General features: G+C 41.7%; 1 protein-coding gene across 2 annotated transcripts in view; it reads left to right on the top strand.

Annotated features, from left to right (window-relative positions):
- WDR7 (WD repeat domain 7) overlaps positions 1-20,172 on the top strand; it is a gene marked incomplete at both ends in the record, with an annotated part of 101,344 nt that overhangs the window by 37,516 nt on the left and 43,656 nt on the right. For both annotated transcript variants that reach the window (XM_079548647.1, XM_079548646.1), the window contains one exon: positions 14,821-15,042. In XM_079548647.1, the coding sequence (XP_079404773.1) occupies positions 14,821-15,042 (222 nt within the window). The remainder of the gene's footprint in view (positions 1-14,820; positions 15,043-20,172) is intronic.

Consider the following 20,172-nt stretch of genomic DNA (forward strand, 5'->3'; position numbering starts at 1 on the left):
CTTCTATGGATTGCTCTTGCACCTAATCAGCAGTACTTCCCCAGGCCCTGCATGTGGGGCTGGCACAGCTCTCGGGGCCTTGCTGGGGCAGGGGGAAACTTGAGGACCCTTCCCACCCCAACCAGGCTGTGACTTCTGGAATGAGTGGGGGCTTTGGCATTGCAAAATGGGGAATTTTTCCACAGCAGTTTCTTTTTGTAGCAATGGCTTTGCTCGGATTGGCATTGACAGTGATGCTTGCAAAGCACAAGCCCTTTCCTGGTACTAATTAAATATTAATTTGTTAAACATTTTTCCCCTCTTTCATGAAGTCTAGATATCATGTACCATCACCACAGCTGCAGAGATTACAGAAGTACTGACTGCCTTGGTTTTATAGCTTAAAGGCTTGCAGAAATACAGTGGTGCATTACGTTTGTGACTGAGCTGGGCTTCACACAGCAGCAAGCTAAGCAGCGCTCGGTGAACTTTGAGGCTTCTGGTAGCAACGTGAATGTAATGCTGGGAGATTCCGTTGAGCTGAATGCAATATGCACTGCTTCCAGGGAAAGGGGCTTGGGTGGCTAGAGACCATCACAGAATTGCACGGTCTGGGGGGAATAATCTAGCTAAAGTAGGTTCCCTACAGTAGGAAAAAGATTTTGTGCCCTCTAATTGGGTCGATTACACGAACTGGTGGATTTTTTGGGCTTTGTTTCTAGGAACTATTCAAAACAAGCTGTAGGTGGTAGGGAAGCTTGGGGCAAAGGCTTCTGAGACAACTCCTGGAGCCGCTACGGGATGACAATGACAGCACTGATAGTTGCCCTCAGCTGCCTTGTTGTGAAAGGGTGAGATTCCAACAGGAGGCCTGATAATTGACAAAGCTGGGTAAACTCTTGTCAGACCCATTATTCCTGGTTGGTATTCCTCTACATAAAAACTGAATTGAAACGGAATTTATCCCAAAGGATCTGATATTCCGAAAAGCTGGAAGGTAGACGATGGAGACTGCTTTAAATACGGAAATAAGGATTATTATTTGTCTAAGAAAGTTTCAGAAAAAAAATCTAAATTTATGAAAATATGTGTGCCCTGGTCCAACGAGGGTTGTCTTGGTGCCTTCAAGTATGAAGCAAGCTGCTGTGTGAGACCTATGCATCCTTAGCTCTGGGCTCTGCAAGGGGTCTGGCAGTTGTGCTTCCAAGGGCAGAGCAGCGAGCACTGCTTTTTTGGGGCTCCTTTTTGCAGAAGCACTGTATGTGAAGCAGCATTTCCTCCTACCTGCTGTTGTGATGTGATAGTAGGTCCTAGGGCAGAACAGAGGAGATCAGCATGCTCCTTGTTTAGCCACGTGGCCAAGGGAGCCCCAGCCAAGAATTCTTTGTGCATCTTGTGCAGGTTGTAATTTCCAGTATGCCAGCAGAACTGCAGCAGTGACAGCAGTTCACACGCAGAAGGTCATATGGAGAAGAAAAGCTGGGAGTGTTACTGATAATGTTTGCTAACTTGAAAGCTTAATCTTTTGAATAACTTCCTGTAGTACTACGAAACCTATTTTCTCGTGTAACGAGTAGTATTTGTTAGGCAATAATTATCCATTAGCTGGTAACATCAGAAGCAAGGAGTATTGTTAGTTTATCTCATATTCTAAAACAAAGAATGACTCTGAAGGCACCAACAGTATGTTGTCTGTGTTATGTTGAAGGTTCAGCCATTTGCAGTCGTGGTTTTTGTATTGTACCTTAGCACAACATTTGCAGAAATGTTGAATTTCCAGTGTTTTCCCATATTTTGAGTAATAACTATTTTACCCCCAGTGTCTAGATGTTCTGATGTTGGTACAGTCAAACTATTTTAAGTAGTTTTAATTTAGTTCCTAGTTGATATATTATTTTTCTTCTGTTATAATGGAAGTCTTCGAGCTAAAAAGAGTAATAGCAAAAAATATTTCATTTGTTTACCAAAAGTAGCGCGCGGTCATTTACTAAGCCATATGCTGTGCTTCTATTTTGCATTTTTTGCTCCCTTCTTACTCTTGTTAATGTGTTGAGTCTCTGGACTGCTTTGGTGGTTTCTGTGCATCCTCTAGTGCAGTTGGAGCCAGACTTGGAAGCAGAAGCGACAGGTGCCGTTGCCCAGTGCTGCCCTCCCCTCCTCTGGCAGCCTTCCCCGTAAGGTTTGCTGTGAGGTGGAGGTGCACAACAAACGACACCATCTGCCACCCCCAGCAGCCAAGCCAGCAGCCCACTGTTCAGCACAATGTGGGTGCCAAAAGAGCCGATCTCTGGACAAAATTCCTGCTGGGTTTCTTTCAGGCAGCGCAGACTGAACTTGAGCACCTTCACCGCGTCACATACGTTTGTGTGTCTCTAAAGTCCACCGTAGAGAGATAAAAGATGCACTTAATTTGTATTTAATAACCCATTAGAAAACCACCTACCACACTGTGCACACTGATTATTATGTAAAACACCAGAAAAAAAAATGAGGTTTTACCATCTAAAGCAAACTTCATCCTGTGCAGATGCTGATGAAAAAAAGTCAAAATGCACACCTCTCTTTATCTTTTCCATTACAGTTAAAAGTGGAATGTGGATGCCACAAACACCAGTTATTTAACATACAGATGTTAATTGTTAATGGAGTATTCTGTGTACTAACCGGAATTTTGAAGCACCTTGAGAAGTTTGTCTAATCAGATATGTGCATACAGAACTGTACAAAATTAAGAAAGAATAGAGTTTCCTGCAATGTGTCTTTGGTTGTCTACAAGAAAGCATGAAGTTGTAGGTGAAATACTTAAAAAAAAAAAAAAAAAAAAAAAAAAAAAAAAAAAAAAAAAAAAAGCCTTTTGTTTATCTTTAAGAAATGTAAAGAAATGTAACTCATGTAGAACAAGGATTTTTCACCAAAGCTGTGTGCAGTTGAAGAGATGTGGGCATCTGCCATTCAAGCAGATGTCACCCAGTAAGTACCATTAAGAAATGTGTTCTTTGTGAGAGGGTGATGGGCTGGACATCTGTCTGAATGGCATCTGTCAGTGCTGGGCAGTGCCGTATGCCTTCATTAGGGAAGTGCTGCAGAGAACTGATCTGTTTGAGGTGTCAGACATGCTTCTAATTAATAGCAGAAGCACACAACAGAGCAGTTACAGAGTTCTGCCAGGCTCAAGCAGTGGCTGTGATGCACACCAGCATGTCACTTTGCGTTTAGTTTAGTTTCTAAAATGACGGTTAATATAAAAATAAGAGCCTTGGCAAAAAGCTAGCAAACTAGTATAAAAATGTTTGAGGGAGGTAAGTCAAATGAAGGGCTGTTACATACTTTGATTGCAGTGCTGTGAAGTATCTTTGTCCTCTACTAGAAGAGAGGCATCCATTTCAATTCATCTTCTGAGCTATGGAGATGGGAAAAAAAGAAAACTCCAGACATTTGGATGTGCATGGCAGCCGTGCTTTGCTGAACAGCTGTTTGCTCAGCAGCTGGAATGTGTCATCTTTGTAAGCTGGTTCTGAAAGTCCAGGCAAAATCTTACTGTGTTCTATCCTTCGTGCAGCATAACTCACTGTATCGGTCCTTATGCACTCTTGTTTTGTAGGTAGAAGTGAAAAGTCAGCCTGTCAGTGTGCGTTACTATGTGAGCATGGATCTGGACTCATCTGAAGTCGTTTTGTCTGTGCTGGTGGCTGATGTCTTCTTCCAGCTCTGCCCATCCCCCTTTGTGCTGTAGTTCCTTTGGAAAGTTTCATTAATGTAGGAAAAACTAGTTCTCGTTGTCTTAGTCTGACGTTTGCGCCTGGTTTGTATTCTTTCAGCTACTTGTCTTTTCTCAGTGACATTAGGCAGAAGTGCTTCAACTTGATGTTTTCTTTAATTCAGTTAAAGATTTATGAAAGATTAATGCAGTTAATTTTTTTTTTTCCAGAGTGATCTTCTCAGATGTAGCACAGGTTGTAAAAGCCACGTATAAAAATGCTATTTTACTAGTATTCTTGAGTCCTGATTTCCTTCTGTTTTTATTCAGTTAACATGTTAGTTAGCATTGCAGTCAAAATCTTAGTAATTCTCATGCTTTTTCTTTTTTGTTCCAGTAATGGTGTAATGGTGTTTGAAGTGTGTGGTGGGAATATGCTTAAACCCGTGCAAGGTTTTTTTTGATTATTGAGGCAACTGAGCGAATCAGCAGTTTGTTTATGCTCTCCATTTGCTCGCTGTGGGCAGTGCGTTTGGGAAGTGGGAAGGCCACCAATTTTGGAACAGTTCTTAGCCAACTTGTTTTAGAGCTGGAGCAGGTGACAGCACTCCTGCAGGAGGTTCTTGCTTCCAGGTATGTGACAGCATTAGGGCAGCTCCTAGCAGGAGGTATCTCTGGAAGTTAGGGAGTGATGAGCAGCTGCAGAAACCTTCTATACTTCTTTAAATTTAAATTGGGTTGCATTTGCTTAAATAGTCCTTGGACTGAGGAGATGGGATTAAAAATCCTGGAAATCTTTGTTCTGTTCCTTTTGCATATTAAATTTTAAATTTCTCATGATAACTTGGTGCCTAATCTTGTCATATATTGCCTGAACACTTCCTGTAATCCTGGCAACATGCAGCAAAACTGCTGTTTTGGGGTAGTCCTTTCAGAAGTCCCCGCTTTATCAATTTATAACCCTTTCTCTGTGTACTACTGTTGTGACTTTCATGCTGTAACACCTTCTCTGACCTATTTCCCTCCTCAAAAATAACAAGTTTTGTCTCAGCCATAAGTAATTCTTATGCTGGACTTCAAAACGAGTTGAAATCACAGAAGTAGCTACAGGCATCCACTACTGCAGGAACCTGCAACCGTAAACATACAGTGTAGAAGCCCCTATCCTTTGCCTTCCCCAAAGCAAGTCATCTGGTCATTTGGTTGTGGTGAGTGGTTGTTTCATTTCACACCTTCTTCTTCTGGTCATATCCCAGCAGAAGCACCCAGCAGGACAGCTTTGGCTAGCTGATGTGTCTCTTTCCTGCAGCCGCTCTGGTCTTTCCGTTGCCACAGAGGAAATACAGCAGTGCGGCATCTTGACTGGTATGAGATGAGAAGTGTCATCTTAGTCACATCATTTCTGTGTGTACATCTCTTCCAGCAATGGTTTTGGCTGTTTTTTCCGTCATTGATGGATCTTTTTCTCCTTTTTTAGTTACGCATAGCCTTTCATTTTTGACTTGTCACCCACCCCTCTCCATGCATATTTTGCAGGACCCGATGATAAGAAAAACATAAAACATGGAGAGTTTTGGCTGGGGTCTGTACCCAGTAGAAAAGAGAGCTGTAAGCTTTATCACAGTTTCAAACAGTGCATCTTGCCAGAGAGTGTTAGAAGCAGTGAGAAACAAAAGCTCCAAGAGGTACCAGACTGACATTTGGAACAATCAGCAGTGGGTACCAGTGTGCACCATTAGGCTCCTGACGTTGGTGTGCTGGAGTTTCCTTCCATACCTCTTTCCATTAACCCGGGGAAGTTAGACTTGAGTCCCTCCCCAGGTGCCTGAATGCAGCATTCCCCAGGCTGCCTTGCTCCGTGGGTAGGGTTGGAAAGTAAGGAAAATCTTCCATAATTTAACACAATGAAAATAGAAGCCAGTTGGCCCGTTCTTGTTTGAAAAAATCTTGTAGTTTATTAAAAAAAAAAAAAAAAAAGTTCATGTTTAATAATTCTAGGTTTTACTGTTTGATGTATAAATAAACACTGCGTTAAGAAAACAGTTTAACCTTCTCTATGGCTAACTATACTTTAAGCATCTGATTAGCCACAGCAAAATCAGAGAATGTTGGTCTTAAACTTAGTCCTACTGACACATTTTTTAAAATGACGTTTCCTTAATTTGCGTTGCAGTTTTTGCAAGTGGATTGATGAAAAGAGTTTTTAAGTTTGAAGACCTGTTCCTCTTGTTGTTTGGCCTCATTCTGCTCTAAACTATTTTACGTGAAGATAGAGATCTGAGATGTGTGGAAGGTTTTTCTTTTAACATTTCAATAGCAGCTGGCTTTATACTTTTGTATAGCCTTTTTCTATAACCTTCTTCTGCACGGATGATTTTTCAGATTAGTAATTTAAAACAATATTTGTCTGTCTGGCACGTGGAAAAATCTGTAAGAAGGTTTAAGATATATAAATAAAATCCAACTAGCAATAACTTCTTGTATTGGAAATTACTTGTTTTCACATTTCAGATAGCTGTATTTTGGGCAGCGGTAATTATTCAGGAATAAAATATAATGTAACCCATACTGAACTTTATTAGAAAAATGAGTGCTTCAGTAGTAGCTTGTGTATGCAAAGACTTTAATTTTATCTGCTTAAGCCAGAGGGGAAGAAAGTGAAGTTTGTACGTTGCTTTCTTTTACCAGTCTCTGCACTTTGATAAATAAATAGATCATCTAAGATTCAATAGGCCAATTGCAGCATATAATAGCTATTCAGAGGCAATTAAACTGCCTTTTTTCATGCCGGCATGTGAGAGTGCCCTTTCACAACCTTCAACTTGATTTGTGGTGATTCAAAATTAACTTAAAACTCTTGTTTGCTGACAGCTTAAAGCTTAATTGACTGAAAGCCAAATAGAGTGTGTTCTGCATTCAGCACCAGAGCTGTTGTTGGAGCCACGCGGCAGCGCCGGGTCCCTCTGCTCCGTGGGCCTGGTGCTGCCTGCACTGAGCTGTGTCCTGCCTCGCAGCGAGCTGGGTGCTGCCTTGCACTGAGCTGGGTGAGATTGGAGGTGCCTGGGAGCCGCAGCGTTGGTGTTCAGGGGGTTTACATGGCAGTCCTAAGCAGTGCTGAAAAGCACGTCATCGCTAGCCTGTGCGTTGTGCTGCTGGAAAAATTCACTGTGAAACGTAACCCTGATCTCAGTCTAAACGCTTTTCCTTATGCTGCTGGAAGCTTTCAATTTCCCTGAATTTTTTCATAGAGGGAAAAAAAAAAAAAGAAGTGTTTTGTCTGGAAGCTGTGATGCTTAGCTTGGTGCTGTTCATCAGCCGCAGCTTCCTATGCGCACATCTCCCGCCCCTCCCGGCAGGGGCTGATGCAAAGCACCCAGCAGGGGCCAGCTGGAGACAAATGGGGAGGTGGGCTTTGTTTGTTACAGGATGGTCGATAAGGGTGTGTGTAATACATCTAGAGGGTGTATTAAATCGTTGCAAAATAATCTTTAAGCAGTGGGAATTTAGATCAGTCACAATCGGAACGGTGCTAAAAGCAAGGTAGCTTAAATTGTAGGCAAAGGGTATAATAGGTGCATCAGAAGCATGTAACAACAGCTTACGTGTTTTCTCCTGTAAATTCTTACCGTTCCGTTCATGTGAAAGTCAGATTTTAGTGTGTAAAAGATTAAGAATGTGGATTTTGATATTGCTATATTTCTTATTGATTTCTTGGCAAATCGTAGCTATCTAATTTTTTCTGCCTCCCTATTGATTTCCAATAGGAGCAACATCTTTTTATAACGCATCAGGAAAAGTTACCATTTGGTTTCAAAATGAATATAATGTAAAATAGTTTTATGTTCCTTTCAATAAAATTGTAATCATGCTTCAGAATGTAAAGTTGAGATTTGTACTGGTTTTATTGAAGTTTTACCTATGTCCAGAGTGATCTGAAACTTGAGAATAAATTTCTTTAATTGACTCTTAATCAACAACTTATTGAAATCTTCTTTGGGAAAAAGATTTCTTCTGTTTACATCTATCTCACTTTATTTATATACAAGCTAGTTACTTCTAATACAAACATTGCTAATGTAATCTTTATCTGTTTTGCAATATTGGGTTTGCCCGATGGAATTATGCTCTGTTTATAATGTAGTGCAGAGTTATGTAGGTGCCCGGAGTTGCCTTGTGTTTGTAAAGCTAAAAGATAAATGTCACTGTAATTTTCCTAAGGCTGATAGGCACATTTAGGAAGCGTGCTTTTCTGCATACAGTACACACTTTTTGTTGCCGTCGTTCTGATCAATTGCAGTTTCTTATCTGTATCACTCCTTTTACTACTGAATACTTCACTGTATTCTGCAGCTCTGGGAACACAAAATGGGCGAGGAGCTTCTCCTCGTGCTGCTAAGAGCAGTGGAAAATAAAGACAAAATGGATCCTCTGCTGTTCAGATGGGAGAATATAGAGTACCTCTTATTCAGTGTGATTTGCTTTGATTTAAAGCACAGCATTTATGCATCAAAACTTTTCTCATTACTGCTTATAGTGATCGTGATCAAAATTCTGGAAAGGTATCGTGAACATTTAAAGTGCTTTTGTTTATGACTCATTTATGTAGGCAGTAGCACAGAGGGATACGGATTTCTGGAAACTGCAGCACAAAGCTCCATTTAAAAATTAAAGCGATGAGGTTAGGGGACAATTAATACTTCATAAACGTGTGATTGTGGTTTTCAAATGTGATATGAAACAGCCAAATGTTGCTACGGTAAAATTTATTCCCAGGTTATTAAAATTCGAGTCTATGTGGCTTTCAGTGGAATTAAATTAGTGTAAGATGTTGATTGCTTACTTGAGCTTGTTGGTGAAAATGCATGCTGAAGAGTGTAGCTAATTGGTTTCCGTGCTGTCTGGAAGGAAATGGGACATTTCAGCACACAGCTCACAGTGCAGTGCTGAGAAGGGATAGGGTTAATGCAGAGAGATAATAGGTTAACCCTGTGTTCCAAGAAAGAAATTTGCTGCTTTACACGCTGTCAGATATTTAATTAGCTTCTTAAATATTTTTTGGTTTTCCGTTGATGTGCTACAGATAGAAAATGACTGACAACAGCAATTTCAGTATTTGCAGGTAGATGGAATCCATTTGTTTACGAGTTCCACATGGCCTCATTGTAAAGTAATAACTGGCACACAAGTCAATGCTTCCAGGAGCAGAAGCGTTGCAGTGGTGCCAAACAGAAATCTGCAGGTACATGGAAGTAATGAATAAATATCATCTATCGCTAGCTTTAATCTGAAGTAGGCTGCGATTTAGGCAATGCTGCACGGCTTTTCCAAGGCACAAAGCATTTTTGGTAAGTCCCGAAATAACTGTGCTCAAGTTTTTCTTTCCTTTTGGTGCAAAATAAACTGAAGGCTCGCATGAGCAACTTGTAAGGCATGGCTTGGGCATGGAGCAGGCTGAATTTGGGCACGGCTGGCGTTGCAACGAGGCTGCTGCTCCAGGTGTGTGGGTGCAAGGAAGAGCGCTGCATGGTGTGCGTGCACGTCCCCAAGTGCTCATAAGCATGGCACGCTGCACGGACGCTGCGTGGATACTGAGCAGATTCAGGCGTTGAGCTTTTTAGGAAGAATGAGTGATGGCTAATGATTATTTAATGACAGATCTCTGGGCTGAAAGGCACTTAGCACTCAAAGAGTACTGCAAAGCCTATTTCTCAAAGCTTCCGACAGGTTTATTTGGTCTCACCTTGAGTAGAGCAGTGCTGTATTGATTTCATTGGTGTGGATTTAAACACACTATTGGCTTAAAATAGCACCACCTATGCAGAAGAAAATCAGGGCCTTAACCCTTCGGCTTGCCAGCAGCAGCTCTGTGGTGTTTGGCTATGGGCTAACAGATTACTGACGGCCTTTTGTACCCCGAATGCTATCATTTTAAATTATGCACTGCAGTTTTTCAGTAATGTCTGTTTCGTAACTTTCAGTGTGGATAAGGCACGGGGATTTGTGTGTGGGTTCTGACCTCCGTGTTCCTGAACCAGGGGTGGACGGTGGAGTCGGAGCCCTTGGATCTGACATGGGGTCTCAGATGAAAAATTGAACTACGTGAATTTTTTTTTATTTCAAAATTTGAAAATCTTGGTGGCTGCAACAGCGTTCTCTAAATAATAATGATAACCGTCATCGTCATCTATACTCATCTAATAAATGTTATTATTCCCCATGAGGGGTTTTATAATTCTCTTTCTAAAGTGCTGCAGCTGGCTGGCTGCATAAAATCAGGTTACTGGCACCACAAAGGGAATATGTTATCAAAAAGCAAACCAGAAAAATGCCCTGGCTTTAATAATACAAAGCTATGTGACTTATTGATATTTAATTATTAAACTTCTCTGTTGGAAGATGCTGTATGAAAAATTAGGAAAATGAAGTTTAAACACTTCCAGTTTCTACAGTAGTAACAGTGTTCTGTTATTTCTCATGCTTTCCTGCAGCTACGAAAACAGCAGGACAGTCATTATCAAACAAATGAGACAGCCAATAGGAAGGAGACCTTTTGGGGAGGGAAATTAAAAATGGATAAAAACAAACAACAAAAAAATCCCAGCAATTATTTAAAAAACAACAGCAAGAACAAAACAACCTGCTGTGCTTAGGAGCAATTCTTCTGCAAATTCTTATCTGAATTTATTTTCAGGTGATGTTATCAAGTGTTCTTTCATTAGCTAAGCCTACATATCTCCTTAATAATTGTGAGAACAATGGAAAAGGTGCATGAAATCTTTGTGAGATGTACTGGTTTCTTCTTATGCAGCTTCCTTCCCCGTCTGATAGTTCGGTGGCAGATACCTAATAAAACACAGCAAATGATTCATTTAAAAGAAAATACCAGATGGCATGGCACTGAAATGCCTTCATTCAAACTCTGCATTTCAGCTATCTATAGGTAATGCCACGGGTGCATCCTGTTACTAATCTTTTATATTCTGGTCTAAGTGATAGGAATAGTTACAAAGGAGTTGCAGAATATGTTATGTCTTAATGAACAAGCTGCTATTGAAGTCTGTTTGATTCTCCACCCTTTATGTATTTCCTGAAACAGCCCAGCTGAAGTGCTGCAAAGGCAGCAAAATAGAAACTGTAAACACCCTTCAGATAACCATAGGAAATAAAAAATAAAAAATAACATAGGAAATAAAAACTAGCAATCCCAGTCAGCCTCTTCAACTTGCCACACGCTGCCAGATTTCTGCATTGTGCTTTACTGACTTCCGAGCTGTCAGCTAAATTAAAAAATAGATGCACAAAATGAGTTTTCTGTCTGCAAGTTTGTACATTTTATAAATACTTTGAAGATTATGGAATTGATGGTAGAAACAGAGATGGCTCACGACTTAAAGAATTTGGGAATTTTCTGTATTTACAGATGTTTTTTCCACCGTTAATGAGAATAAGACTGAAAATAGAAATAAATGACTCCAGAGAGCAAAAAACTTGTTTGTTTGCCTTTTTCTTGTAGTAAGGGAATGCATGCCCTGCACCCGACACCCTGCACCCAATACTCTGTTCTGCTGGCCAGAGGAGGGAGCCATGTGTGTAGGAATAACAGAAGTGGCAGAAAGCACCTTCTTGAATCCTGTCAGGTTAGCATGGAGACGCAGTGGCTTTCGTGAGCTTAAATGAAATAGATTATTTTCAGCCTTTTCCTCATGGTCATTTCATGTTACCAGTATTTCTGTATATTTTTCAGTTCTGGATTATTTTCAACACTGTGGCATTGTAGGCTTCCAGAGGTGCTGAAATTACTGCAATTATTCTTCAGAGTACAATCTTAAAAATTGAAAATGAAGGCAGACCCGCAGAGTGGCTTGACTGGTTAAGAATCCTGAAGAACTGAAGTGCCTTTCATTGGCACGTTTAATTCACAGCAGTTTTTGTTTGGTTGTCCTCTTTTCCTTCCCTTCCTCCCTCCCTCCTTCACTCCTTATTTTTCTTTCCTTCCTTTCCTTTTTTTCCTTCCTTCCTATCTTTCTTTCACATTTTTTGTTCACTTCGTTTTGTTTTTGTAGTTTGAAATCTGTGTTTTTTGCCATTTCCTTTTAGAGCACCATTTGAGTAAATTTATTTATTTACTGTAAGAAAATAGTGCACCTGACAGGAAAAGATATTTGAAACTACTGATATGGAAATACCAGGCAGTTGCATGGATTATTGTGAGCCAAGATGCGTGTAAGCAAAACTGCCTTTCCCCATCATAGCTCTTGAATGTTCTTCTATAATATTCTCCATAATGCAGAGAAACTGTTACAGTTTTAAAAGTAAGCAGTTTCAGTGCTGGCTTGCCAGGAAGTTTTGTCATTTGTCATTTTGCAAGGTTTCATTTATAGACAGTGACTGCTGACGATGTTCACTTTGTGCTGTGAAATATGGACTGTGACAAAATCATGAGGGGTTTAGTTGTTGGTTTTCTTTGCATCCTTCGAACACCAGGATGGCATCAGAATTCCCTGCCAAACTGGTGCAAGCTCTGCTGTGGTCTTGAGGAAATTATTTTATTTCCTTAGGTGAAAGTTGTGGGCTTTTTCAGTCCACTCTTCTGTGCGTATGTGTGCATGTATCTATGCACGCACAGATACGCACACATAAAGCAGATACGAGGTAGCAGTCCATCCCTTACAAAACCACCTTCAGTCTTAATTCAGATCCATTGATTTCTATTCCAGTTAAACCTGAAGAACTTAATTTGTCTTTTAATCCTTTTATTGTAAGCCAGGATAAAATTAATTTTACCCAAGAACTGTGCAAAGCCAATTAACGTGATCTTTAGAGTTATTTAGTAAAGTGCTCCAAACTGTTAAATTCACCCTGACCTCGTGGCTGCACTCTCTGACTGCTTTTTAAATGAAGCGATCAATAACCTGCAGCCTTTTAAACAATTTGAACTTCTGAAATGCTCTACCTGTATTTTGAATGCTTTGTGAATACCCTCTTTGCTTTGTGTTACCCGTAAGGCTGCCTCCTCTAAACGCTGTTCAGATGTAGTTTTCAGAAGGCATTGGAATATTTAACACAGTCATTTGGTCTGAAGTAAACCCAAGTATAAAGAAATGCTTGGATGCATTATGCCCCTCCAACACTGTGCAGTGCTGGAGGCATGCTGTTTTCCAAGGTACACATGCACTGTTTTCCAAGGCACACGTGCACTATTTGCTGAGGAAAATGTGCAACATTAGTGTCCTTCCTCCAGCAGGGCTCCTGCTTCCACGCAGAGCTCTCTGGGGTTATTAATTTCCCCTCCGTGATAGGGTGATCAACTGTCCTGTCAGGAAAATGGATCTCCGTGTCACCCATCGCATGATTAAATGGAGCCACGGCGCGGTGAGAAAATACCAAATTTTCTCGAGACAAATGGAAGTGGAGGAAGGACGACTTCCAGAGACATCATTTCATTTTAGATTCTCCCAAACAGCTGTCAGTTTATTTGTAGGAAATCGTTGCCATTCATTTTACGCTTTTGTGAGTAATTTAAAAAAAAAAAAAAGTGAATGCAAAAATCTTTTATGTATGTTTTTTTTTTTTTTTAAATTTCACTTGGAAGTTACAGCAAAGGAACGTTGTGGCCGTTGTGCCGTCTGAGCGAGAGCCGTCGCGGGCACCTGGGTGCTGCTGTGCAGGGTGCTGGGGCCGGGTCGGGGCAGGGCCTGGTGTTTGGCTCTGGCTGCCGGCTGGTTTGTTGTGTGCTGCCTGATGAGAACTGAGAGCCCTGAGGAATCAGGACCGGCATTTCAGGATGCTGCGATGTCTGCCTGTCGGGGACCCCGAGCCAAGCCAGCTGTGTGGCCGTGAAAGAGCAGAGTGCAGGGTGATAGGAGCTGCTGTACTCCCTGCTTTGTCTGTGCAGCCCCTTTCCAGCCTTCTCCCTCTCCAGGCAGCCCCTATTGATTTTTTCCCCCTCTCCTGACATTGTTCAGCTTTCCATTGGATTTTTCCTCCCCTTCAGCTGGCACGTTTCTGTCGCTACCGCAGTGCTGTCTCTGAACCACGATGGCTGCATTTGCTTAAATGTAGTCAGCTTTCTGGAGGTAGCATCTCATTTCCGATGGAGCACAGGTAGACCTGCACTGGGCATGCTAATTAGCCCCTTCTTAACCTGTGCTCTGATGATTCTCATCCAGTGCTGTCTGGCTTTCCTGAAAAGGTTTGGTAGAGGAACCTAAGAGGAGTGTTAAGGCTTTGTTGTTATATATCGGATTTGTAGGTCTTTTTCTTTTTTTTTTTTCCTTTGCACTGGGAATTAGCTGAATGTGAGCTGTACTTGTCTGGCTGTATTTCAGTCTCATAAACTTCTAAGATTTGGCTTCTTTACTCCTAAAAAAAAACAAGAAAGAAAAAGAAAAAAAAACACCCAAAAACCCGAAATTGATCCACCCTCCATCAACCAAATCTAATATAGCCCAAGAGTTTTTAGCTTCACCAATAATATAAAACTTAGAGTTTTATTTTAAAATTCACACTACAGTGAGGTTTTTCCATGATTACAGAGGATGTTCGTTAAAGAAACATTTGGGATACTGAAATGTAATGGCATATATCCTTATGCTAAAATTTAGTAAGAACTAGAATATTGTGATAGATCATAACACAGAAGGTTGAGGTTTTTTTGGTAATAGAAATCCAGTATTCCAAAATACACTTTGTGAGGTAAGGAAACCAGAGAGGATTTACATTTGTTACAGAAATTTAGGGTGAACAAAAATCAGGCCATATATATTACTTTTCACAAAAGCAGATAAACACAATTCTGTTGGTTATGCTTTTTTCCTCTGCAAAAGAGTAAAGATCTATAAAATTTGATGGTTTTCTGCCTCCCCCTTCCTTTTTTTTTTTTTTTTTTCTTCAGCAGGGTCGTGACAGTTTTTGAAGGATGGGTGAGATAGCAGTTGCAAAAGTAGCTATTTAGACTTCTGTTGTGCATTTTGGGAAGTAAAAGTCATTATTTACAGCAGCTGAAAATTCTGCTAAGGGAAATAACTGTCCTGAAGATATGCTCTACGTTAAATGGAATCTCTTTTATTTTCTCTGGAAAACAGAATGTTTGGAGTGTTACGCCTTGCTTTTGTTTTCCTTACAGCTTCTCCTTCTTGTTCCAGGCTGCCTGTCCAGTCTCCCGCAGCTGAAGAAGATCTCCACGTCCTATGAGGAGCGCAGGAAGCAGGCTACAGCCATCGTTCTGCTGGGTGTGATTGGGGCAGAATTTGGGGCTGAGATTGAGCCCCCTAAGCTGCTGACACGGCCACGCAGCTCCAGCCAGATCCCTGAGGGCTTTGGGCTGACGAGCGGTGGGTCCAATTATTCCCTGGCGAGGCATACCTGTGAGTATCCCTGTCCCTTGTTCTGGCATTTAGGGTAGGGTGGGTTTTAAAATATCATCATGTACTAACGTTCCAGTATGCATCAAGTCATTAAAAAATTTCCTTTCGGAGGATGGAATAAAGTTGAAATGTGGAATGTGCAAATAAGCAGTGTCATAATAAGAGGTGGGCAAGAAGTTGGTGCTCATACAGAGAGCAGAGAAGTGTCCAGGATGGCAGCACAGCTGCAGGCAGTGATGCACCAATAGTCAGCAGCAGCCCAACTTTCACTGGCACCGTCCAGCACTGCTGTTGGCACTCCTTGTTCTCTTCTCTATGCTTACACTAAAATCTAAGACTGCATTTATGTAATTCATACTTTTTTTCCCATGAAAATATATCTTGGGCTATAAAGAACAAGAGGGTATGAATAGTGAGCACCTGTCCTGCCTCTTAAATTGACAGATCTTCATTGCAGCACTTTGTAGCTCTTACTCACAGTGCAGGAGTTCTGCCTCTGCCTGAACACTGTCACAGTTTGCTTGCTTCATGCACGTAATTCTGAGGAATAGACTGTATAGGATCAGTAACCTATAGGAAGACATACTTGGCAATGACTTAAAAGAAAGAAGTATCTTAAGCAAGAAAAACAGACACAGATGAGTTCAGTGTAAAATGCTATATAAAATGTTACATTCTGGGCCTGTATGAAATGTAGTCCTGTAATGTTGCTGTAATTACACTTCCTACAAAGAGTGACAGTGATCTTATATAAGAACGTAACACATCTGTGGGTTGTCAATTTGCTGTTAATATTGCAAAATGTAATGGAAGCAGATGCAGCTGTAGTGCTGTAAGCCTGTGGCTGGGTTCCTAAGCACGCTGGTGTTTGTTTTAGGGGAATCTGAAAAATGTTCCGTGTGTCATCTCCCTACCATCTCTCTGAAGTGCTGTGGACTCATTGCTGGTATTGCTGGAAAAACCACCAATTACCTGGTTAGTTATAAAATAACTTCATAGGAGAGGATTTCTCCTCCTGTACTGGTTTAGTCTTCACGTGATGCCCAAGATGTCAGAGGAAAAGAGGACAAAAAATGCAAATATCTGAAAAGCAGTGTATTGTCTGAGCTCAGAGCTATTAGCAGGAGACTGGTTCTTACGAGTGGGAGGAACGCTTTTGCTAAGCCTGAAATGGCAAGAAGACAAAGCAAGGATCTGCACTTGTGCTGGGTCTAGGATCCTTTGAGCCCTATGTGCTAAATAGTCAATGCTCCAGGCCTGAAACTGATGTGTGTGAGGTCTAGATTATCACAGAGCAGTGCTATTCAGCAAAGTCTTGAAGGCCTCAAGTACCAGGGCATGACTGGACATTTTTCATTTCCTGTGTATCTGCTTGTTTCTGTTAGAGGATAGTCTTCCTCCTGGTGTCTGTACAAGCTACAGGGACTCCTCTTCAGAAAAGATACATAATTCATTCTGTTTTTTTCTAGTAATGTTTTACTCCAACTTATTTTTCAATAAAATATGCAGAAAAGTAGTTTCAGAATAGTAAATTAAACATTTTTAAATGAAATTTAGGAAAAAAAAAATTTTTTTACTTACATGTGGTGCAATACCATAACAATCATAAGTAGAGCTTAATTTCTCTGCTGTTAGATTAAGTACCCTGAGAACTGCTGGCATGGCTGCGTTGGTGCCCAGTTCACAGAATCATGGAATGGCCAGGGTTGGAAGGGACATCAAGGATCATGAATCTCCAACCCCCTGCCACATGCAGGGCCAGCAGTGCTGAGCTAGCAGCCACTGAACTAAGTTGTAGCAGATTGTACTCAGAGCCCAGGAACATCCTGCAGCATTACTTGAGTCACCAGCATAGCCTCCACCATTCAGCTGGTGGGCAAACTGCCCCAGGGTTTGGAAAGCAAAGGGATGGTTGATTCTTTAGAGCACATGCGTGTGATGTGCAAGTGGAACTGAAACTGAAGTCCTGTAATTCATAGACTCATAGAATAGCCTGGGTTGAAAAGGACCACACTGTTCTTCCAGTTCCAACCCCCTGCTGTGTGCAGGTTGCCAACAGCAGCCCAGGCTGCCCAGAGCCATATCCAGCCTGGCCCTGAATGCCTGCAGGGATGGGGCATCCACAGCCTCCTTGGGCAGCCTGTGCCAGTGCCTCACCACCCTCTGAGTGAAAAACTTCCTCCTCATATCCAACCTAAGCCTCCCCTTCTCAGTTTAAGACCATTCCCCTTTGTTCTATCACTGTCCACCCTCACAAACAGCCGTTCCCCCTCCTCACGCTCCCTTCAAGTGCTGGAAGGCCACAATGAGGTCTCCCTGGAGTCTTCTCTTCTCCAAGCTAAACAAGCCCAGTTCCCTCAACCTTTCCTCACTGCTCCTGCTCCAAGAGCTCCACATCTTTCCTGTGCTGGGGGCCCTGGATGCAGCGCTGCAGATGGGGCCTCACAAGAGCTGAACAGAGGGGGACAATCAAGGGGGACGATCCCCTCCTTCTCCCTGCTGGCCACCCCTTTTTAATGCAGCCCAGAACACAGCTGGCCTTCCGGACTGCAGGCGCACACTGCTGGCTCGTGTCCAGCTTCTCATCCACCAGGACTCCCAAGTCCTTCTCCACAGGGCTGAAAACTCCCAGTTGGTACAGATACCTGGGATTGCCGTGGCCCAAGTGCAGCACCCTGCACTTGGCCATGTTAAACCTCATTAGGCTCACATGAGCCCACTTCTGCAGCCTATTCAAGTCCTTCTGGATGGCTTCCCTTCCTTCTAGTTCTTTATTTTCTCTTCCCCTTTTACAGTTTCTTGCTCATCTACCACTCCCAGCTGCTTTCAGTCCTGGTGTTCTTCTCAGCAGTGTCGCCTGGTCAGAAGCTTGGCTGAGGGCTGGACCATCTGTGATCATCATAGCCTCTCTTCTCCTATGTTTTTATTCAGCTATCTACTTGCTGCTTTTGTTACATTAGGCTTAGCAGAACTGTGAGCTCCATCTCTGAACTCCTATTAATCATAATGTCAGGAACACCACACAGCTGTCGGGCTGACTGATAGGGTGAAATTCAGGCTTTAATGTAGATGAAACTTGACACAGTAAAATACTGAAGTTTTACATCTGGTCCATAAAGTAATTTGTAAAGTGCTTAAAGAGCCAAAGGAAGATCAGGATACTTTTGCCTGTAGTAGTTTGGATTGTGAAAGGCAAATGCCTTATCAGATGTTAGTGAGATCCCCATCCCATCCAAACCAAGTAATCTAAGTTGGAGGTATCAACGTCTTCTCATGAGAATTTGTCAAATGAGAGCATTGTTACAACTACAAGGAAGTGAAGAGCAATTGGCATTTATGAACAAGGAAGACATCGTTTGCTTCTGGTATTAGCAGTAAGCTTGAATCATCATAGAATCATAGAATTGTTAGGGTTGGAAAAAGCCTTTAAAGTCTCCAAGCCCAGCTCACCCCCACTGTGACCACTGACCATATCCCCAGGTGCCACGTCTCCATGGTTCATGAACACCTCCAGCAGTGGAGGTTGTCAAAGTTACGAGAGAAATTACATGTAGCCTAACACCATGGTATTTTCTATTTAAAAGCAAGTTATTCAAATGAATTAGTTCTTCATTTGCAGTGTTAATGTGTGCACATTTATCTAAGTTGTACACATTGTGACTTACTGTATTTAAGAAAATAACTGATAATGTCTTGTTAAGCGAACAGAATTCTCCTGAAATCCACCCAGTGACCTTGCCTGCCGTTCCGCATTAATCTCTGTTGGCATTACAAATAGTTCATGAGATATTTAATTACAAAATGCCACCCCAAAGTTTTCTCATTATAGATGCGCCACGTTACACTCAAACTGCAGCTAATACTGCGTTTATAAAGAGAATGGGCTAATAAACCTGAATGGCAGGTTGGTCCTCAAGATGAAAATATTCGATTCTGTTGTTAATGCAGGATGTTTTGCAAAGCATCTGCCATCAGTACAGTTGTTAATGGTAAGCATTCTGCCCTTTAACTCAGAGTCATATGTGACAGCATGCTATGGCAGTGAGTTATGCAGATGGGTTTTGCAGGCTGTGTTCACACTTGCTTCCTTCCTAAGCAATTTTTTAGTTTCCAGGTGGCAACTTAGGGCAGTCACTCCAGTTTGGCTGACCTGTTTAGTGTGGGAACCACCAGCACTTAGGTTCCTACAGCAGACTGGTAAGGAAGACACAGACCTAATGAGGGAACCCAGCAGGTGCTGGCAGCAATTAGCACAGAAGAGCTCAGGATCCTCACCTGGAGGAGCAAGAAATCATCTGAGCAGCAGAGCAAATTAGGGAAGCTGGCTCAGAAACCAACCAACCAAAACTCGATGCAAAGAACATCGGGATTAAAGCAAATAACTGATGGTATTGCTCCTAGTGAGAGACTGCTTTTAGTGCTGGCTGTTCCTCTGTATCAGTCATGCAGGAAGAGGCTGCCCTGTGTTTGGTGACATGGGGCTGGTTCTGCACTTATCAGTCTGCACATTTGGAAATTCAGTGCAAGACCAAGATGTGCCCTCGATAGTTTTTTCTGAGTTGCGATTAGATTAGTCTAAACAGAATTTGGCCCTGAAGGGGAAAAATAATAGGAGAAAGGAACAGAGTAGTTTATAAAAATCTTTATGTTAGCCTTAGAGATAATACTTAGAAAAAGCAGTCAATCTGTATGGCAGAAAACAGTCAATTGTTGTGGCAGATATTATGCCCTAATTTAAATCCGTTGGACTTTTCTTGGTTTCTTTTTGAGCAACAAAATCCAATCTTAAAACTTCAATTCGCATCAAGCATGCTATCTGAGATTCCTTCCTTCCTCGCAGGGTGGGTGGTGAACAGCCCTCTCTGTTGGAACCTCTGACAATTCCCACCTGGCAACAACAGTGGACTTGAAGATTCGGTTCCCTAATCTACATGCAATGCTACCGATGTAAAATCTATATTTTTTTGTATGTCTAATGGGAAAACCAAAATTGCATACGCTTTTTGCTCTTTGGTGTCTGTATTAAGAAATAGTGCCCAAACATTGTCAATCAATACTTTGCATGCTTAAAAAGAGCACTTCAAAATAACTTCTTTATGAAGTGCTGCTTAATAAGCTGTGACAGGTCAA

The sequence above is a fragment of the Tetrao urogallus genome (genome assembly GCF_951394365.1).
Source record: "Tetrao urogallus genome assembly, chromosome: Z".
Classification (NCBI taxonomy): Eukaryota; Metazoa; Chordata; class Aves; order Galliformes; family Phasianidae; genus Tetrao; species Tetrao urogallus.